The sequence below is a fragment of the Ictalurus furcatus genome, chromosome 15 (assembly GCF_023375685.1).
Source record: "Ictalurus furcatus strain D&B chromosome 15, Billie_1.0, whole genome shotgun sequence".
NCBI classification, from domain to species: Eukaryota; Metazoa; Chordata; class Actinopteri; order Siluriformes; family Ictaluridae; genus Ictalurus; species Ictalurus furcatus.
In genome coordinates, this window is record NC_071269.1 from 22,458,954 (window position 1) to 22,479,980 (window position 21,027).

The 21,027-nt window shown below is 38.5% G+C and overlaps 1 protein-coding gene across 1 annotated transcript; it reads left to right on the forward strand.

Annotated features, from left to right (window-relative positions):
* Positions 1-6,871: 6,871 nt before the first annotated feature.
* LOC128619606 (CD63 antigen) lies at positions 6,872-21,009 on the forward strand. The gene is made up of 8 exons (XM_053643881.1): positions 6,872-7,054; positions 9,283-9,361; positions 15,483-15,671; positions 16,496-16,570; positions 16,770-16,865; positions 18,812-18,955; positions 19,118-19,201; positions 19,302-21,009. The coding sequence occupies exons 2-8, from the start codon at positions 9,302-9,304 to the stop codon at positions 19,365-19,367; spliced, it is 714 nt and encodes a 237-aa protein (XP_053499856.1). The 5' UTR covers positions 6,872-7,054; positions 9,283-9,301; the 3' UTR covers positions 19,368-21,009.
* The last annotated feature ends 18 nt before the right edge of the window (positions 21,010-21,027 follow it).

Consider the following 21,027-nt stretch of genomic DNA (forward strand, 5'->3'; position numbering starts at 1 on the left):
CCAGTTTTAGTGGGATTAAATTTCAGCTGATGAGCTGTCCATCCATGATAAGATGTCTGCCAGATATGCTGAGATCCGTGCAGAAACATGAGTGCCTGAGGGAGAAAAGGAGAGTTGAGTGTCATCAGCATAGCAGTGGTATAAAAACCCATGTGAGGGTATGACCTCACCGAGAGAATGCCTTGTGGGACACCAGTGGAGAGTTCCCTCCATGTCACCTGATGTCATCTGACATTCCTCCAAGTAGGAAGCAAATTGCCATGCTGTGTCACGATTTCCAAGACTCATGAGGATGGACAAAAATCTTGTGACTGTGTCAAAGGTTGCTACTATAAGTAGGATAAGAACTGATGACAGTTTGGCTTTATCTAGTTGCATGAAGCTTCTCATTAACGGCCACAAGAAAAGTTTCTGTATATCGTCCTGATTTGAATCCAGTTAGGATCCTGGAGGTTATTCTGAGTGAGACAGAGACAACTGTTTGTAGGCAATGCTTTCTAGGATTTTAGAAAGAAAAGAGAGAGGTTTTTCCAGTGTTCTCGTCAAGGAAAGTGGTGATGTCATCAGCAGTCAGGGAGGATGGTGAAGGAGGAGGTGTTTAGTTAAGAAGTGAAGAAAAGATGTTGTGGAGCTTGTGAGGATCACAGGCAAAGGCTTCTAGCTTTCCTTTGTAGAAAGAGGACTTAGCAGCTGTCACATCAGGTAAGACGTTGGGCAGAAGCGAGAGGTATTGGTATCAAGTTGTGTTTTCCTCCACTTTCTCTCAACCACTCTTAATTTGCTTCAAATGCTGTGCAGCACATCTGACAGCCAAGGAGCAGGACGAGAGGGCTTCCAAAGGAAGAGAAGGTTCATTGATGAAGAAAGTGAAGAGACGAAGGCCGGTAGAGATGTGATGAGAGGAAGGTGTTGGTGGCACTTGGAGAACCAACTGTGTATAGAACACAGTGTGTACTACTGTGTGTCACAATAGTAACAGTTAAGCTTTACTCCACCATTTCACCGCCTTAATACTAAATCAGTTTTTGCAGTTAAGCTTACTTACTTCCTTACTTCCATGAACATTTTTTCATCAGTCAACAAAAATCTGCCTACACTATTATGATCTTGTATGAATTTGTAACCCAACATTGGTTTATTGATGCAGATTGCCAAATGTACATGACATCTGACCCTTATGTTTAGGCATTGATTCCATGACTTCACAGGAAGTCATGAATCATTTCTTGTAGCTACTTACACAGGACACCATTGCATTGCACCATGACCAGCACTGGGCACCACGGGACTTCCTATTTGCTTTGTTTCCGTGTTTCATTTCTGTTCTGGTAAGAGGAAATGTCCGCAATAAATAATGGTTGTTAAAGTGTCCTAGCTATCACGGTATCATGGTTATTTTTCTAAAAGCTCACAGTTTCACTTCCATTATGTGCTTTATATTTACGATATTTATGTTATACTCTACTATATCTCAGTAAACTCTCTCTATATATTGCATTATAGTCTTCATTTGTAATCCTAATTTGTATTAGAATAAAAAATGGATGAAAAATTCACAAGAGCTTATAAAGTGCAAATGATGTTTCTACAGTTTGATCCTTCCAGGAGGTGGATAAGATCTGTGACTAACAATTTTGCTAATTTCTGTTTATCTCTTTTGTTTCTGGATATTATAAGAATCAGACACATGTAACTACCAACAAGGCCATAATGAACACCATATTATTAAGCTGGATCTATTGTCACAGTTGGTAAAACTTCTTGTGGTCTGTACTTTCTGGTTCCAGCATACCAGCAAATCCTGTAACCTGTTCTTCTTTATCTTCCTGGTTGAAGTATTATAGCCATGCCAATTTTTATCCATCTAACTCTTTTAATAAGAACCATTTTCATAAAGCAGCTTAAAAGAAGCAGTGTACTGGGCAAGCCAAAGAAGAAAGAACAAATGCCTTCAGAATATTAGAAAAAAAACATTATCAGAGGAACTGATACTGGAAAAAGGAGAACCATGCAACACTATTCAGTGTGTAAAACACAGGAAATGAAAAATATAGAGCACATGAGAATAAACATGATGGTCAAAGGTACGCCACGTAAAGAATATAAAGATTCCTGAGCTACAACAAGGATCCGTGTGTGGAAGTTTATCAAAAAAATAGTCAGAGGGAGAAACTAGGAATTATTTTTTTACAATAACCAGAGTGATAAATGAACATAAAAAGTGGAAGGTATGGAGGGAAATAAATGGTCCAGAAGTTTTTCTCAATTCATGCAGTGATTGGCTAAAATGTGTCTAACATGTTTCTTATTACAAATCAGAATATCATAGTGAGGAGATGATCGTCTGTATGATCTCTGGGTGTCTATGAGTGCCAGGAAAGTGTCCCAGTGGTGAATGGCTGCCTCAGAAGTAGCCTACGTCTGAAGAGTAAGCAGGACTAAAACAGTGGCACCACTTCAGGATCTTACACCGGCAGCATCTTGGATGTGTGTATATACAGCAAGGAGGAAAATAAGGTAACTCTGTTTGGAGAGCAGGCTGCTTTAAATAAGGTGTAGGTGGAGTTTGATATTAGTGCTGGGGGCAAAAAATTTTCAATTGACATCACACATGAGCACACACAACTGAAGCAAGTTAAACCGTTAAAAGTGAAATATTTAAGAAGAGGGAACTAGCATCTAACGCAAGGTTGGGCAAGATTGTGCAGAAAGGGCCGGTGTGGGTACAGGTTTTCATTCCAACCAAGCAGGAGGCACACCTGTTTAATCAGTTGATCTTGGCTTTCACTAGATTCAGGTGAGGCTTCTGCTTGGTTAGAATGAAAACATGCACCCACACCGTCCCTTTCCGGATAAGACCCCTTTCCCACCCCTGATCTAACGTCTCACGTCACAACATGTCGTAACACATGACATGAGTGCTTCAAATGTATTTTATACCAAACCAAACATAATAGAATTCAGATTTATTTCTTACAATAATTTTATTTTATTGCATTACTTAAAATATTTATATATAATACATACAAGAAATATTTTTATTGGAACTATTTTAGACTCAATGTAGTGATATATTTCAACCGGCACAGGGGGTGGTGACGGTGGGGGACAGGAAATTGGGCAAGAAGTTTCCTAGAAGTCAATAGGAAACTGTTTATGGAAGCATTCATGTCTAAACTTGCTCTTATTGGTACATTCAGCCAGTGAAATATTATAGTAGTCCATCAACTAGCTACATATATATTTCATAGATGGAGTAAGGCTATTCCTAAAACCTATGCATATATGCACGAAAACACTCCTGGAATAAATAATTTGGTTATTAATTGATGCCAAGTTTTTAATTTCTCTGCTTGGGATAACAAAAAGGCCAAAAAGCCAGATATAATATATATCTGTTTAACATATGCAAAAATCTACATCTCACATTTACATTTACTGTGTACAGTTGAAAACTGACAACGGAAAGTCAGGGAGGATCTTAACCAGTAGTGTCCCATAACTGTGATTTCATCAAGATTTTCTAGTTTGTTCTGTAAGATACACTATATGACCAGGTGTTTGTGGACACCTGACCATCACACCCATATGTGAACATCCTATTCCAGATTTAGTCCCCTTTGCTTTTATCATAACCTTCACTCTCCTGGGAGAGTGAAGTCTTTCCACTAGATTTCGCAAGAGCATTAATGAGGTCAGGCACTGATGTCAGTTGAGGAGACCTAGGATACAGTCTGTGTTAAAGTTCATCCCAAAGTTGTTAAATGGTCTTGAGGACATTGCTCTGTGCAGGACACTCCGGTTCTTCCATTCCAACCTTGGCAAACCATGTCTTCATGGAGCTCGCTTTGTCTTTGCACAGGGATATTGTCATACTGGAACATGTTTGGGTCCCTTAGTTCCAGTGAAGGGAAACTGAAATGCTATAGCATACAAAGACATTCTATACAATCGTGTACTTCCAGCTTTGTGGCAACAGTCTGGGGAAGGCCCACATATGCATGTGAGGGTCAGGTGTCCACAAACGTTTGATATATGGTGTCAAAAGCTGAATTAAGATCAAGAAAGCATTAGCATTGGCAAATAGTCTGATGGCTATAATACATTGTTCACTGTCTGTCTCTGTATTATGATACTAAAGGCCTAAATCTGGGCTGAAATAATTAATGTACATGAAGGTCTTATGCACGAATGGACTTTCTGTAAGATCGTTTTGTTATTTGTTATAAAGAGAACATTTATGATCACCCTATAATTGTACAGTTAATGCAGTTAAGGTTAGGTTTCTTGATCCACGGTCTAATATCTGCGATTTTTAAAGTATTAGAAATGTAGCCATGGGTGAGTGACAGGGTTTTGTTAATAATGGTCTAATAATGTCTTGTAATAATGCATTCAGCAGGCTCATAAGAATCTCTTGAAGAGCAGTTCAGGGAATTTAGATCAGATTATCCAATTAGTTTACAGGAAGTTTTACTGGTCTCTAGATCCATAATAGCTGTATTAGCTGAGGTTATATCGATTGTCTAAGTTGATTAAAATGAGTGCAGCATTTTCAAACAGACACCATGGGTTTTAAAATACCCTTCATGGTATGGTGATATTAATAATTATTTCATCAGTTAGGGCAAATTTCAAGTTTCTTAGAGGTCCTGGAAAAGTTACAGTTCAGCCCCCTTTGCAGACCTCACTATTATACTCCCTCCGCCATGCTTCACAACTAGCATGAGGTTTTGGTGTTGGCATGCAGTGCCTTGTACTTACTAAACATAGCACGGCTACATCTTTGTACAGTGTAAAGCAGGTGTGTAAACATGAGATGGCAGCAATGTGTTTTTGAAGAGCCGGAGCCATTTCAGTTTCAGTTGTGATGGTATTTTTGGTCACCAGTTTGAGGGTTGTATAGGTCATGGTTGTATAGGTGGACTGGTGCAGACATGAAATTTGGAAAATACTTTTGTAACACTATAGTCTTGTGAGCTTCATCAAATCATCTTCTAAGGTCTTGAACTATCTTATGATTTGCATGACAACACATTTCTTTTGTGAAGAGCAAATAACATCAACTGATTTAAAGAGATGACTGTGATGTGGGGCATCTCTAAATTGTCCGTAGTGTGTGAGTGCATGTGTGATTGTGCCCTGCAATGGGTTGGCACTCCATCCAGGGTGTCCCCGGCCTTGTGCTCCACAGTGTCAGCTACAATGCACAGTTTTTAGATTGTTGATATTTAATAAAATAAACTGTCAAATCATATGTAAAAATGGCCATGTATTTCACTACCGAATGGGCTCATACACAAAAAATGTTGCTTGTGCTGTATCCAGCATAAATGTGAATCTGCACATGCTCAGAACCACAAAGTAGCGCAGAACAACGGTCCTATCCCATTTGGTGCCCTATTCGAGATTAATCCCCCCTCTCCCCTAACAAAAAAATCATCAATTATACAACCCTCATATGTCTCATACTCAAGAATATTTTATTAACGTTCAAAAATTAAACCAAATTTTAAAAATCGCCATCGTGGATAGGCATAACCACAAAAAAAAAAGAATATAAACACAACTTGTGTTTGTGTAATATATAATTTTTATCATTTACGCATAAAAATATGTAAAAATGCTCAGTAAAAAGCAAGTGTGAAGATTTGTATATGGAATAATAGATGTGTATCGATAACACACATACAGCTATTATCATATTTAGAATATTTCGTTCTTTGTTACTGCAGAACTACTGTACTCTCAGTCAGTGCTAACTAGTTAAAACATTTTCAGCTTTTAAATATGACGCCTAACGGGGTGATCGGCACTGCTTTGGAGTAAGAATCAGAGTGCTCAGATTATGACGATCCTGACTACAGACCAGGTTCTGCGGGACATCAGGATGTAATGACACATGATGGAGCCACTGACGAGTCCTCAGAGGTTGAAAGCGAGACCCAAGTCCAGTCTACGTGGGTGAGCTGTAATGGCTCATGAAGTCATGAACCTCCTAATAAAAGCAAAGCTCAAAGTCACAACATCTTGATGGAGTGTCCAGGACCAGCTACCAGGCCCATCACAATATCCGCCAAAGATACCTGGGAGTGGTTTGTCACAAATAACATTGTTGAAGAGATTCTGATGTGTACAAATCTTGAGGGTCACAACAAGGGGTAAGCAGTGGATGGACATAACAAACACTTTACAGTTGGTTTTGTCGGACATCCAACTTCAAGCCAGTGTCAGACATTTTATTTTAATTTAATAGTTTCTTGCTATAGTCAGCTGCCATGATATGGTCTTTAGTAGACAAGTATTGGAGGTACTGAGCCCTCTTTTCTCAGTGTTTTGTGTCAGAATTGTAATCATGGGTTCCTGTGAGTGAGTAACTTTAGATTCCTTGTAGTGTTTCACTGGAATAAAGTTGGTGTGACGTTGGACGTTGGATATTCGCGGATATGCGGAAATTACGGGAACGTCTCTAAAGTTACATGTGACCCCTTGATACCTGACACCTTGATGAGCACTTTACAGTTGGTTATATCAGTGGTTTTCAAAGTGGGGGCCGCAACAATTTGGTGTGAAAAATTAATTCTCTCTGACAACCACCCCCCCCCCCCCACACACACACCATCAATTCCTAATGTAATGTAAAGATGTAATTAATAATAATAATTTAAAAAGGGGGATATATTCAGAAGTCTGTATTTTAATGTGTTTTTAAAGACATCTTGCAAAAGGGGGGCCTCGGTCAAATGTTAATGCTAACAAAGTTAACAATGTCGTATGTAACTTTGCTGACGGTCCATTAATTTCCGTATATCTGCGAATATCGAACGTCCAACGTCAAGTCGAACTTTATTCGAGTTATAGTTTCTTCATTTCCTGAACGTCCCACCTTCATGAAGCGCATGCTGGTGACTAAGCAAACCGTAAATGACGCCACGAACAGGATTTTGTAGGATGAGGGTGGAGTGAGCGACCATTGCCATTTTAAAGCAGTACAAGGACGTGGGAGGCTCATTCGATTTGTTTACTGCTTCTCAACCCGTTTCTAAAACTTAAGGTAAGTTGTAACATTCGAGTCTTTTGTCATGTGTGTGTATTAATACACGGACATTTTAATGGAGGAAACCGTTAGGTTCATTTCCTTTGGCTGGCCGCTTACCATGAAGAAATAACATTTTGTTTTGTTTTTTTTGGTGTTAAATTGAGTTAGGAGATGATTGAATTCGTCGCAGCAGTAATTTGCTGGTGAATAGGAACGTTATGTTTGTGCTGTATCCGAGCAGTCATTAGTTACCTCTCTACGCCTGTTTAAAAATAAATAAATAAATAAATAAATAAATAAGTTATTCTTATTACAAATACGTTCGCTAGCTTATGATAAATTGACATTAGTTCGTAGGACTGGGCGTACGAGCTAAAGATGAAAATGTCACTCGTATTTTCACTAGAAGTTTGTCGTGGTGAAATAGGGGGTTTTCACCGAAGGTTTATTTATTTTTTTTTTTTTTTCTTCTTTTTTTTTTTTTCTAGGATGGCGGAACTACTCCTTCCTTTTAACCCTTCATATCATTATTAACATTCAAATGAAACGAGTACATGTGGATATGGGCCTCATTTATCATGGATATGTTCAGGACACGGACATTATTATCCCGTTTGTGAGTTCAGCGGTCACGTTAAAATGAAACGCACCGAGCTGTATGTGACGCATGCCGAGTGAAAGAGTTAAATACACGTATTCGTTGAAATTGTGGCCTGTTTTCATCAACTGCACTGGTATTTATGGGAATAAAACACCAGGTTGTGAAGATAAACCAGCCTTAAGAGTCGTCGACTTGTATTCAGTGTCAGCTCATGCTTTATAGTTTGTACAGTAGTGTTTATTAATACACAAACGAGCTGAACCGATTCAGTTGAACCGAATCAGTGTTCACTAAAACTCGTCCGCATTTGTCAATCATTATTAGGTATAATCTTTGTTTTTTTTTTGTTTTTTTAAAGTAAAACATTATTTATCATCTTTGGATGGTTCTGAAGTTCACAGAAATTCGAATGTTTTCCAATTCCAATACAATTACAAACCGTCAGCTCACCATTAAAACCATATAACATTATTGGTTCTTAATGGTATCCACTAGACACAACATGCCAACAATAGAAGGCAACAAATTACCATTACAGTTTCCATTAAAACCAATACAATTCCCGTTATAACTATTAAAACCAATACAAATGCTTTGAGGGTTTCAAGCAGGGATGGTTCTAGTTGTGTAAGCTTACATCAGTGTACAACTTACGCTCTTAATAATCCATTCATTTTCTATACCACTTGGAAATCTGACATTCATTAGGTAAACTAAACATGCGCTCAGTTATATGATGGTCCTTTTCTCAAACGCAAACAATCGCCATCAGGTACTTGGATACATCATGGGTGTGTTATGTGTTTTAAACATAGGTGTGTTAGGATCTGTATTATCTGTTTACACTCGATATGTAATCTTCCACTAATCTTAAATGCTCCACCTCCCCACTGAAGGCCTGTTTTAGTGTATTTACTTCTAGTGCAGAGGTCTTCTCATTAGTCATACTGTACGAGTGTTTATTGGTTAAGGGGGTAATAGGATTATTCACGAGGACTAAGTAATGTCCATTATGCAGGACTGGGTGCAATGTAGTGGGATTTGCGTTCATTCATTTAGCAGGTGCTTTTGATCAAAAAGTGGCTTACAATTGAAGCAAAATCCAATCCAAACAGTTCAAGATCAAGGGTCTTGCTCAAATCTCCAACAGTGGCTCTCTGGCAATTTTGGGATTTGAGCTCACAGCCTTCTGGTTATGAGTACAGAACCTAAACTATTGAACAGCCAGCCACTGCCCCATCTTTAATAAGGATGGTTAGGGCATTGGTAGGTACACAGTACTCCTCAGTGGTGGCTTGGCGGTTAAGGCTTTGGGTTACTGATCGGAAGGTCGGGGGTTCAAGCCCTAGAACTACCAGGCTACCACTGTTGGGGCCCTTTAGCAAGGCCCTTAACCCTCTCTGCTCCAAGGGTGCTGTATCATGGCTGACCCTGCCCTCTGACCCCAACTTCCTGACATGCTGGGGTATGCGAAGAAAAGAATTTTGCACGTGTGATCAATAAAGACTCGTTATCATTATCACTTAGATCCACACTGGAAATGCAACTAAATCCAGACTTCACAGAACATCACAGTGCAGCTACACTGAAGACAGGTTTGTAGTTTACACATCTGATGTCTAATTGTCTTGTCTTTTTTCAGAATCCAAACTTAAAAGACTATGGAGGGTGCAATGAAGTGCGTGAAGTTCCTGTTTTTTTTCTTCAACTTTATCTTCTGGGTAAGTCTTCAGTCTTAAGATCAGTCCTAGTAACAACATTGTGAAATATTTATAGATGTATGTCTTGATAACCTCTTCACACAGTTTTTTTGGAACGCAATTGCTGGGAAAATGTTGACACAGTCAGTTCCGTTTAAGTTTGACACCACTCTTATGGTAATCCGGAGACATTGATGAACCTTTTATGATATCTTTAACCCAGATGGCTGAAATGGTACTTGGTTAGTAATCAGTAATTCCTATAAGAATACTCAAAAGACACTAAAACAAACATTTTTTTATTGACCTTATTCTAGTTTGAATGAATGTGAATGAGGAACTGTGGAAATGAGCTAACTCAGCTGAGGATGTGGGGTTTTTTTGTGCAAAATGTGAAGACATTTAGCAAGCGTTCACTTCTCTGTCTAATGTATGTTGAAACAGCTAACTAGAGTGTTGCAGTCAGACTTTATTTCACTATTTAAATGGCTAAATAGGAACAAACATGGAAAAACCACCTATTAATGCTCAATGCCTGTTAAGGATTTGCGTAGCGTTACACTTAAGGCTATTACCGCTATTACTTGGCTCACCTATTTACATTTTGTTGTATTAAGTTGTACGGCTTGAGTTTGATTATTTTGAGTGTTTAAGATGTGTCTTTTCTGGACGCTAAATACAGCTCGACCAACTTCCAGCCGTAGAAGGAAGTACATCTTAAATGTCAGGCTAAACAATGCATCACAACTTCCCAACAACAGTGTGTGATGCTATGGCTTCTCTGTTAAGTTTAAGAGTAACACAAATGCATGATTTGAAGCAAAAATAACAAGGTTTTGTTTATAAAGCACTGAACATTGGCACGATGGACAGCAGAAACCAAAGTCACGGTCTCTATGTCACAGAAACAATAAGGTCCAGTCATGTTTCGTCGAAAAATACAAGAGCCAATCATAATTCATCTTTAACAGAAATCAACCAATTGGTTGTCCACAGTTTCTGATGCGCTGAGAGGCAGGAATCCATTCTGATGTGTTAAATGTTCATGTTCATCGAACGTGTAATTATATATGCAATAATCCTACTTATAATTAAGTTCATATTTTGTCTAAATTTGTTTATTTGGTTATGTGTAAACGTAGCTAGCTTATCGGCTTGTTGATTAGCTAGGTAGTCCATAGTGTAGTCTGTCTTCATGAACATTTCAATGTTAGATGTGTGAGTTAATTGAAATCTGCTAAACAAACACAAACGGCATTCTATCGCAACGTTTAATTTGCCTTCCACGTTATCCTAATCAATATATCCCAGTCGGTTTGCTTAATTTTAGCTCGTGAGTGGAACCAAAATGCAACTTTTGTGGTGTTAATGTTAACGCAGGTCAACTCACTCATCATTGGCATGAGATCTAATTGAATCTGTAACCTCCTGCCCAATCACTGTCACAGTTCCTCCACTTTCCAAATTCCACTTTACCCCCCTGACGCTAAGCAGTATGTCAAGTTAGTTTTCCATGAGGCTTTTCCGAAGCTTTCTGGGATGTATATGATAGAGGAATATGAGGTTTTGGATGTTGCTCTGGTTGCGAAGTCCGCCATTATGTTTTGGCCCCACAGTTTTGTTTTCAGAAGAGTAATGCTAATTGGAAGTAAGTAGATTGCTATAACAGTCATTTGTGTGGACCAAACTGACAAACACATAAAGAAACAACTGCACAAGCTCCCCCGCATGCATCAACCAAGGCATGAATTTCCTCTGGTTTTTGTGGTCTGATGATATCATGCCTGTCTGCTTCTCTGAAATGTTTTCTGTTTTAAATGTATGCGTCATAGTTTGAAAAGTGAGATCATGTTTCAGAATAGTTATTTTATTTATTTATTTATTTAATTATGACTCTGAAATCTTTTCAAGTCTTCACTTTGGATTAGTAGATAGTAGTATGGTTTGTCTGAATTGGGGGGAAAAAAAAAAGGATGATGTCATGAGGGAAAAACTACGGAACGCTTTTTACGATTCCCCCCCCCCCCGAGCACTTCTGATTGCGAGGGAGTGAGAGTGTGATGTAACCTCGTGACTAAGTTTCCTAAGGTGTTCTGGCCGCGTCATGTGAGTGTGTCATGTGAGGATCAACATTTTTCCGCAGTCAGTAATCAGCAGCGCTGTGTATGGAAAAATAAAAAGCCTGGAAAAGTGGAAAACCACAGCTATTCAGGAAGCAGTGCAAAGTAGCGGAGGCTCGATTCCAGCAGCTCTGCCTCCATCAACGCTCTGCTGTCATTAATTTAACCTTTAAATATTTACACGTGTTGCAGTGTGTGCCTGCAGATGAGGATGTGAACACAGAGAATGCAGCTCAGTGGCAGTATCCTGTGTTTGAATTAAGGATAAATACGAGGTGTCCGAATGGAAGGTGTATATTTGGGGGTATAATAATACAAATTTGGAGCTCTTAACATGAAATGGGTAACTCTAGATGGAATTTAAAAGTATTTTATCAGGTTAACCTAGCTTTTAGGCCACTTTGTAGGTATACTGTTATAGAGGTAGCCCATCTGTCGCTATTTCTCAGCCGCGATATGAAGAAAGGCACTACGTATAGGTCCAGCTATATCATTTGGGTGTTGCATCAGCACAGCAGTAACAAGATGGTGTGTGTGTTTTCTGTGGTGAATATATAAGTACAACCATCAATTTAGCACGTTTGCAACGCGTACAGCACTTTAAACCACAGCACAGATCCGTTCTCGAATCAATCTCACTGGTTTCTAAAACTTTCTATAACAGCAGCTCTGACAAAAATGTGTAATTATTGATATGGTGAGGGTTTTCTGTAAGGAGACTTGTTTAACATTTATGGAAGGAGTCTCCAGTGTCAGTGTGGGGAAAGTTTTCAGGACTTTCTATAAGCTTTATATATAGCTGTAATAGCTAATAGAGAACAGGAAGGAACTTGGTCCACGGACATTCTACAACATTAAACGTAACTATAAATGGTACTTAAAAAGTATGATGATGTGTTTTTGTTTTTACTAATAAAAAAATTAAATTGTTGTGGTGTAAGACTTAATTTAAATAACTTAAATTGAAATAAATATAAACTAGAAAATTGTAAATGTAAATATTTTTTTTTTTAAAATGCTGTGCTAAATCTTTCAAATTTTAAACATTCATTTAAAACATATTTAAATTTTTTTTTTAGGTTTTAAGTCATTTACCTTTGTAATAAATCTTAAAGTATCTTCATACTTGTATATCATAGTGTATATCAAGTATTGTAGAAATATCAAGTATTGTGACACGATATTTTTCGCCATCATATCGCCCGCCCTCTACTTAATAACAGTTTTATCTGGAACTAAGTGTTTAGTTTATTTACAAACTCCAGATGTGTGTATTTAGCATTTACAGCCTTCTCACTGTGTAGTGCCAAGGCGTGTCAGGCAGAGCTTCCTGATTACCTCCTGTGTATTTACCTACACTCTGACATGGCTACAATGCCCTTCCGAAACCCAACTCCTTTAGCAAATAGGCAAGTTTTACTTAAAAATAACAGCAGTGCAGTGCGTCTCCTGGAAGTCTCCTTCAGGCTTGAGGTAAAGCAGATCAGTGCAGCGCGTGATGTGCTTTAGGAGCCGGCCAGGCCCGTACGTAAAAATCATACATGCATACATTTCACGTGATCATACAACTATGTGAGAAACATGTGGAGGTGTATTGTATCGTGTTATCAATTCAAACACATTGTGTCATCATGTGAATATGTAGTCACGTGAAATAGGATGTGGATGTAAATGAATCACTGGAAAACCCAGAATGGTTAAAATATATATATATATAATAATAATAATAATATGACGTGTCCATAAACAACATATGTAAATTTCACATGTTGTTAAACATTCCTTATTTGAATGTGAAAGTCATGTTTCGTGTGATTTTTCTGTAAGGGGGAGTCTTGCGTTTATGAGGACGTTGCTTTCGTTTCAGGTTTATTAAGTAAACTTTGATAAGGTCGTGAAAAGAACAGGAAGGTCTGATTTAATACCTGTTTTAGATTTATAAAAAGTCAACGTAGCGCTTGAGAACTAGTTATTAACAAATGTTACCTTGTGTAAAAGTGAAATCACACACACCTAAATAAATCCTGTAAAAGTTGAAGTACAGCTTTTGAAATTCTACACTCAAGTAGAAACTTTTATTTACATAAATTATGAAAATAAAAGCACAAGAAATATTAGCAGAAGAACAGGATTTTACTTACTGATGATCAATTAGTACCTCTTTCACCGAGGAACTAATGAACATTGGAAAACATTAGCTAAGGCTAACTAACAACAGCTTTATTCCCAACCTTTTAAATGCTAGCTAGCATGATAACGCTGACCATACAAGTACAAACTTTTACAGTAGAAACTGGCAGACAGATTACAGTGATGGGTATCAGGTCTCATTCTCAGTCACCTGTTTATTAGGAATTTGATTGAAATTCCTAACAAATAGGAACAAGGAAGTTGCATAATGCTAAAATGTCAGTTTATGATTTTGCGAATACTGTATATGATTATATAGAAATGGTCATGTTTGAAAATTTTATAATAGAAAATCTTTGTTATCGCACAAGTACAATGAAACTGTGTTTTCAGCTTCCTTACTAGATGCTATATAAGATATAATAATAGGATATAAAATAAAAATACAATAAAATTGAGTATACACCGATTGGCCGTAACATTAAAACTACCGAGAGATGAAGTGAATAATATTGTTTATATTGTTACAATGGCACCTGTCGAGGGGTGGGATATATGAGGCAGCAGGTGAAGTCAGTTCTCGAGGTTGATGTGATGGAAGCAGGAAAAATGCGTAAGGATCTGAGTGACTTTGACGAGGGCCAAATTGTGATGGCTGGACGACTGGGTCAGAGCATCTCCAAAACAGCAGGTCTTGTGGGGTGTCCTCGGTATGCAGTGGTTAGTACCTACCAAAAGTGGTTCAATGAAGGACGGCCGGTGAACCAGCGACAGGATCATGGGAGCCCAAGGCTCATTGATGTATATTGGGAGCAAAGGCTAGCCCACCTGGTCCGATCCCACAGGAGAGCTACTGTAGCACAAACTTCTGAAAAGATTCATGCTGGCTATGATAGAAAGGTGTCAGAACACACATCTGTATGGGGCTACGTAGCCGCAGACTGGTCAAAGTGCCCATGTTGACCCCTGTACACTACCGAAAGCGTCTACAATGGGCACGTGAGCATCAGAACTGGACCATGGAGCAATGGAAGAAGGTGGCCTGGTCTGATGAATTGTGTTTTCTTTTACATTGTGTGTATATGTGTGTGTTACCTGGGGAAGAGATGGTACCAGGATGCACTATGGGAAGAAGGCAAGCTGGCTCAGGCAGTTTGATGCTCTGGGCACAGTTCTGCTGGGAAACCTTTGGTCCTGGCATTCATGTGGTGTTACTTTGACACGTACCACCTACCTAAACATTGTTGCAGACCATGTACACACCTTCATGGCCATGGTATTCCCTAATGGCAGTTTCCTCTTTCAGCAGGATAATGTGAAACTGCAAAAAGTGTTGCAAATACCACAGCACACCTTCAAAGGTCTTGTGGAGACCATGCCTCGACTGGTCAGAGCTTTATTTGGTGGCACAAGGGGGACCTACATAATATTAGGCAGGAGATTATAATGTTATGACTGGCTGGTGTATATCCCATAAGTGCTACTGTAGCAATAAAGTAACATTACAGGCAGTACAAACAGTGTTTGGCAGTGTTTCCCTGTATGTACTTCATGAGGATAAAATACAATTTATGGATAACCAGCACAGGTTTATTTAACACATGCAGTTCCTTCTGAAAGTATTGGAACGACAAGGCCAAGTCATATGAAGACATATGGGTTTGAAATCAAAAGAAAAATACGAGCCGATAGATCAGAATTGACATCTAGATGTTTTGTGTTTGCACCCACCCATTTTTCAAGCGATCGAAAATATTGGAACATGTGACTGACATGAGACTGTACAGTCTGTGGTAGCTATCTGCTTCTTGGAAGTGGAAATTCTCTTATGATAAAGCCGAAGCCTGGATTTTCTAATGCGTTGTTCGTTTTCTTTCGATTTCTCCGTGTAGTTGTGTGGCCTGGCTCTCATCATAGTGGGCGTTTTGGCGAGGACTGCAATCACCAGGATTCCTGCGATTCAGGAGGTGGCCAGCACCGGATCCCCCATTCTGATCATCGTGGTAGGAGCCGTGATCTTCTTAATCGCCTTCTTCGGCTGTTGTGGAGCGTGGAAAGATAACTACTGCATGGTCACTACGGTAAGGCAGGGAGCGCCGATGAAATGTTCACACCGGATAATTCATTATAGAAACAAAAAGGAGAACGGAGGGGTAGTCCGCATGCATTTTTTTTTTGTCGTGAATTTTTCCCATTTCTGAACAACCTGAACATTTTCATATGTATAAAAAGTTATTATATCTGCAATTGTGAACACCGTATAACCCCATTAAAATATAGATGTTTGATTTTATTTATTGATTGATTGATTGAAACCATGAATTTTAAAAACTACTGAAACTACTAATGAATTTTAGAGACGTTAATACAAACCAAATAAATAAGACGTCTGTTTAGCTACAAAACATTCAAGCGGTGTTTGAATCACCTTAAGAAGAATTCAGCTTTTTAATTAACTTTTTTATTTTGCATAAATCTTTGTCGGTTTTTTTTGGGGGGGGTGGGGGGGTTTGGCATTTTGAAATTTCTATTTTAATAATTCTTTTGATTTTGTCTGATTTTTCTTGGACATATTTCTTAGAATAGGATTTTATGAAATCACCCACAGTTTAAAAGTAGAATTTGCACTTGTATTTTTTTTCCAGTGCAAATTTACAGTGAACTTAAGAAGTCTTAGGAATCCCAAACTAACAGGTCCAACCGGATACTTATTTAGATTTTTTTGCTTCATTGAACACACGTTGCTAATCTGTAAACAGAGAAACTGGTAGAGTTAACTCCAACGTACTGTTCTATGTTTACATGATTTCTATGTACACATAACTACACAGCAGTAATTTTTTTTAATCTTCTCTCTCTCTCTCTCTCTCTCTCTCTCTGTTTCTGATTCCTCTTTTCTCCTCAGTTTGTCGTCCTGCTCTCAATCATCATCATCATCGAAATTGGAATAGCCATTGGTGCTTATGTCTTGAAAGGAAAGGTATGACTTACCAATACAGTCCTGGGATGTGTAGATGTTCATTTCAGTCAAATCAAGAGAAATTAATTGCGACATTAAATTTGTCGTTTATTTTAATGCATTTTGTTGTTGTAGTCTTTCACTTAAAGAAAAAAAAAAAATGACGAAAGCTTAGCACAAACTGGTGTTACATTTAGATGACTTTTGTCTTTTCATCCAGCTGGAGGATCTGCCGGAGAAGGCCGTGCAGGAAATGATGAAAAATTACACAACAAATCCAGATGTTCAGAAGGACCTGGACGAATTACAGAAAGAGGTTTGTCTCCTGCATGGTCATTACTAACACACATCAGCTGTGAGCTTTGCTTGGCACCCAGAATTCATAAACTCGATTTATAACACAGTGCTGCCGAATGCTCGATTCCGATTGGTCAGAAGATATTGATGAATATTATATCATAGCAGATGTAGTAGCACGGCAAATCACAGGTTTATAATAATGCACTCGTTCCAATACATGGTCGTCTCTATAGTAACAACATAAACGGGTTAACAGGCGTATGTAATTATTTCTGTGAGGGGACATGTATTTAACACTTATGAAGGGAGTCTTGGGTGTCAGTGCTTTGTAACCGTCAGAGGTAAAGCCGTGACGTTATTTTCCACCGTGGGGAAAGTCTTCAGGAGTGAGGGCTTTGCATTTTCTGGTTCCTCAGTACCGTGACACTGCACATTTTTTGTGTTAATAAATCTGAGAGAGGGAAAAGAGAGGTTGGTGAGAGAAGGACTAGTTTATAGCTGCTGTAAAGCGAGTTATAAAACCAAGTAACTTGCTTGTGGACATTAAATGTAACTGAAACATTGAATGTAAATATAGCTGCATGCAGTGACTGCCGGGGTCCAAGCACCAAAGGTGCAGCAATGTCAGTTGCATGACCTCATGATGTATGGTAACCGTGAGGGAAAACCCATGGTAAATGCCACTGGTGAAATGAATGTTAAATGAGTGTCACTTCCAGTTATTACTATGTTGGCAGGTTAAAGGCATGAGGAACAGTACATTAGTATGCATCTGAAATATCAGCTCCATCACATGAGGCATTGTGGAATGATTAAGGAAGACTTCTTGTTCGGTGTCACGTGTTAATTAATTGTGTTGCCATGGAACTGCTATTTACCATAATAAGTAATATAAACATTTTAGCATTTTTAATGTTGTCAGGTTGCATTCACAATCCTGACGTGTGAATGCGATGACTTCCTGTGAATTTTATTGTTGGTTTTGAAGAAAGCATGTACGAGACCTATTAAAACCTCATGACAGTGTGTCAGTATGGGCTGGTGGGTGTTGCGTTGCGTTATGGAGCATACATGTGAACTCTGTACCACATCCTATGACGAATTACACAGCCCCTCCTATTTGGACTGCATCATGGGTTATTTGGTCATATTGTTTGATATCTCAAACACTGTTTGAGATATCAAATACCCCTTCGCAAAAACTTCCTGCTGGGAGGAATTAATGGATGCACACTACACTGCCCTCCACTGATATTGGCACCCTTGGTAAATATGAGCAAAGAAGGCTGTGAAAAATTATCTTTATTGTTTAACCTTTTGATCTTTTTGTTAAAAAAAAAATCACAAAAATACTCTGCTCTCATGGGTATCAACCAGTTGCAAACACAACACAGGTTTATCCAAAAAAAATATATCTTTGATAAATATAGGTGTACAACAATTATTGGCACCTGTTTAGTCAAGACTTTGTGCTACCTCCCTTTGTCAAGATAACAGCTCTGAGTTTTCTCCTATAATGCCTGATGAGGTTGGAGAACACATGGCAGAATACATGATCTGAGACCGTTCCTCCATACAGAATCTCGTGGCTTTGAACATGATGGCGCACACTTTTGAGCTGTGTACCAAATTCTCTGAGTTTTTGAGCAACTCAAAAAAGCCAAATGTTTAAACAAACAATAGGGTCCTTCGCACTTGGTGCTTGGACCGCAACTCTAAACAGTTGTCATTTTATTAAATAACTCAATTGAAAAATTCTTTAAAAAATAAAACTTGGTGTTATAAGAGAAACAAAACAGTTATTGTAAAATAACCAACGTCACAGTGGTAACAGTAAATCTGCTTCGCTTTTGGCCCAGGTTGTTGATTATTTTCCGATAACACCACACCCCCCCCAGTTTTTTTTAAATTCGTATTTAATATCTGTCATTCCATATCATCTTGTGTTGTGTCTGTGTGTAGCTGAAATGCTGTGGAGCAGTGAACGCTTCTGACTGGGCGTTCTTCAAGCCTGACAAGAACTCCGTTCCCGACTCCTGCTGCAAGAACATCTCAACCAACTGTGGAGCCGGAGCCCTGAAAGACGCCAACAAAATCTACACAGAGGTAAGCGGACAAGCAGCACCGCCTTCCTGAGAGGCATTTCAGACACAACGCGTAAACAAAAAGTCTCAAAAGGACAACTCTTAATGCTGTATTTTTTTTCAACCAACATTTTTGGTTCTTTCACATGTAAACGTGTAATAATGAGGATACTGGCTTTTGTAGGGCTGTGGGGCTGCTTTGGAAAATCTTATCAAGAAAAACATTCTCTGGGTTGGCGTAGCAGCTCTTGTCATTGCCTTCATAGAGGTAACACACAGTTTTTTCTTTTTCACTACCATCCAAACATCCAGAATGTTTCTGAAACATCTGGTTGACATCTCTCTTGTTCTCATTTGTGTTGCCTTAGATCTTGGGTGTTGTGTTTGCCTGCACGCTGATGAGAGGGATCCGCAAAGGCTACGAGGTCATGTGATCCCATCGTTGAACTTCAGTAAAAATCACTTTCACACTCCAGTGGAACACTTCAGATTTGTAAATGCCTTCTTGCAGAGTCTAAAATTCTAGACAAAAAATGTGCCTATATGCAGGTAGAGAACACCTGAATCTTGCTTTTTAATCATAGATGCTGAATTACTGTCCATCATTTCCTTATTATGTCTCATAAATTTGTACTTTAGTATTCTTTATGGACTTCTTTTAGGGAGAGATTGTACTTTTATACTCTCACATTTCATGTATTGTATTATCAACTTTTCAATGTTGGAATGGCATAAACAATAAACTTTTACAGTTCCCCCCCAACATCATCAGCATCCAGACATTTTCACACATTTGTTTTGACACAGATGATTATCACTGTGTATCACTACCCTGTATAATTTAATCATCGTAAATCATTACAAATCGGTATTTTTCACACGTTACATTATTAGCCTTACAGTATATTATTCCAAAAATTTCACCAGTCTTTGAATCAGAACAAAAGTATTTCTTGTCCCAATAATTCAATGTTAAAACATGAAAATAATTAAATATATAATTGTGGCCCAGTAATTGACTAGGTAGCTGAATGACACTGGAAACTCGTGTTGTGCGGTGATTGGGCAAACAAATAACGCCTTACTCTTGTAAATTCACACCTCCCCCACTGGTTTCTCTATAATAATAAACAACAAAGTGGAGTTACTGTTCTCACCCCAAAGTTGATTATTTTCCAATAACAGCATGTCCTGAAGTGTTTTTTTTTTTTCCTTTCATACCACAGCAATTTGCCAACAATTACATTTGTTTTTATTAAGTAAAGAACATCTCCTACTTTTTAATCTGTTCGTAGTTACGTTTAAAGCAACGGAACATCCGTGAAACAAGTTAATTCCTGAAGACTTTCCTGTAGTGTAAAACTTTAAATTACCTCCGATGTCACAAAGCGCCGACACTTGAGACTCCTCCCGAAAATGTCAAATGTCTCCATACTGTAATGATCAATTATTATGTTTTCTTTGTTAAATAACTAGGATTAAATGGTACACCAAACATAGAAGTCCCTGTGAATGATTTGTTATTATACCGAGTGTCCCAAAAAAGTCTCCATACAGATAGGGGAGTATGTTTGCCAGAACCACGTCGGTTGTGCCTGCGTCAGTGGAACCACGTCGGTCCACAACACTTCCAGACTTTTTGAATTTGTTAAGCTTGGCGACAGTGTCGTGTGTGACGTGCTCGCCGTGTTTCCTCTTAAAGTCCATCGCAACCTTGCGACAGCTTCCCGATCCAGCCGTGAGAATGATTTCAATACGTTCTTCTTTTGGCAAAGGCGTTCTTAAAGGCTATCTGAAAAAAAGGGGGGAAAAAATGTATGTATGTATTTGGAAGACATTTTGCTAAAAAGTGTTAATTTCCTCTATGTATGGAGACTTTTGGGACACCCTGTAGAAACAATAACGAGCGCGTTTAATATAAACCTATGATTTAACTTGACTAATTAGAATCCATTAAAAATTTTACAGTGCTGTGGTATAAAAAAAAAATATGTAATATTAGTCCGTTATAGAAAGTCTAGCTGAATCCCAATGTCATGATCAATTATGTTGAATTTATTGGAACACCCCCCCCCCCCCAAACAAAACAGAAAA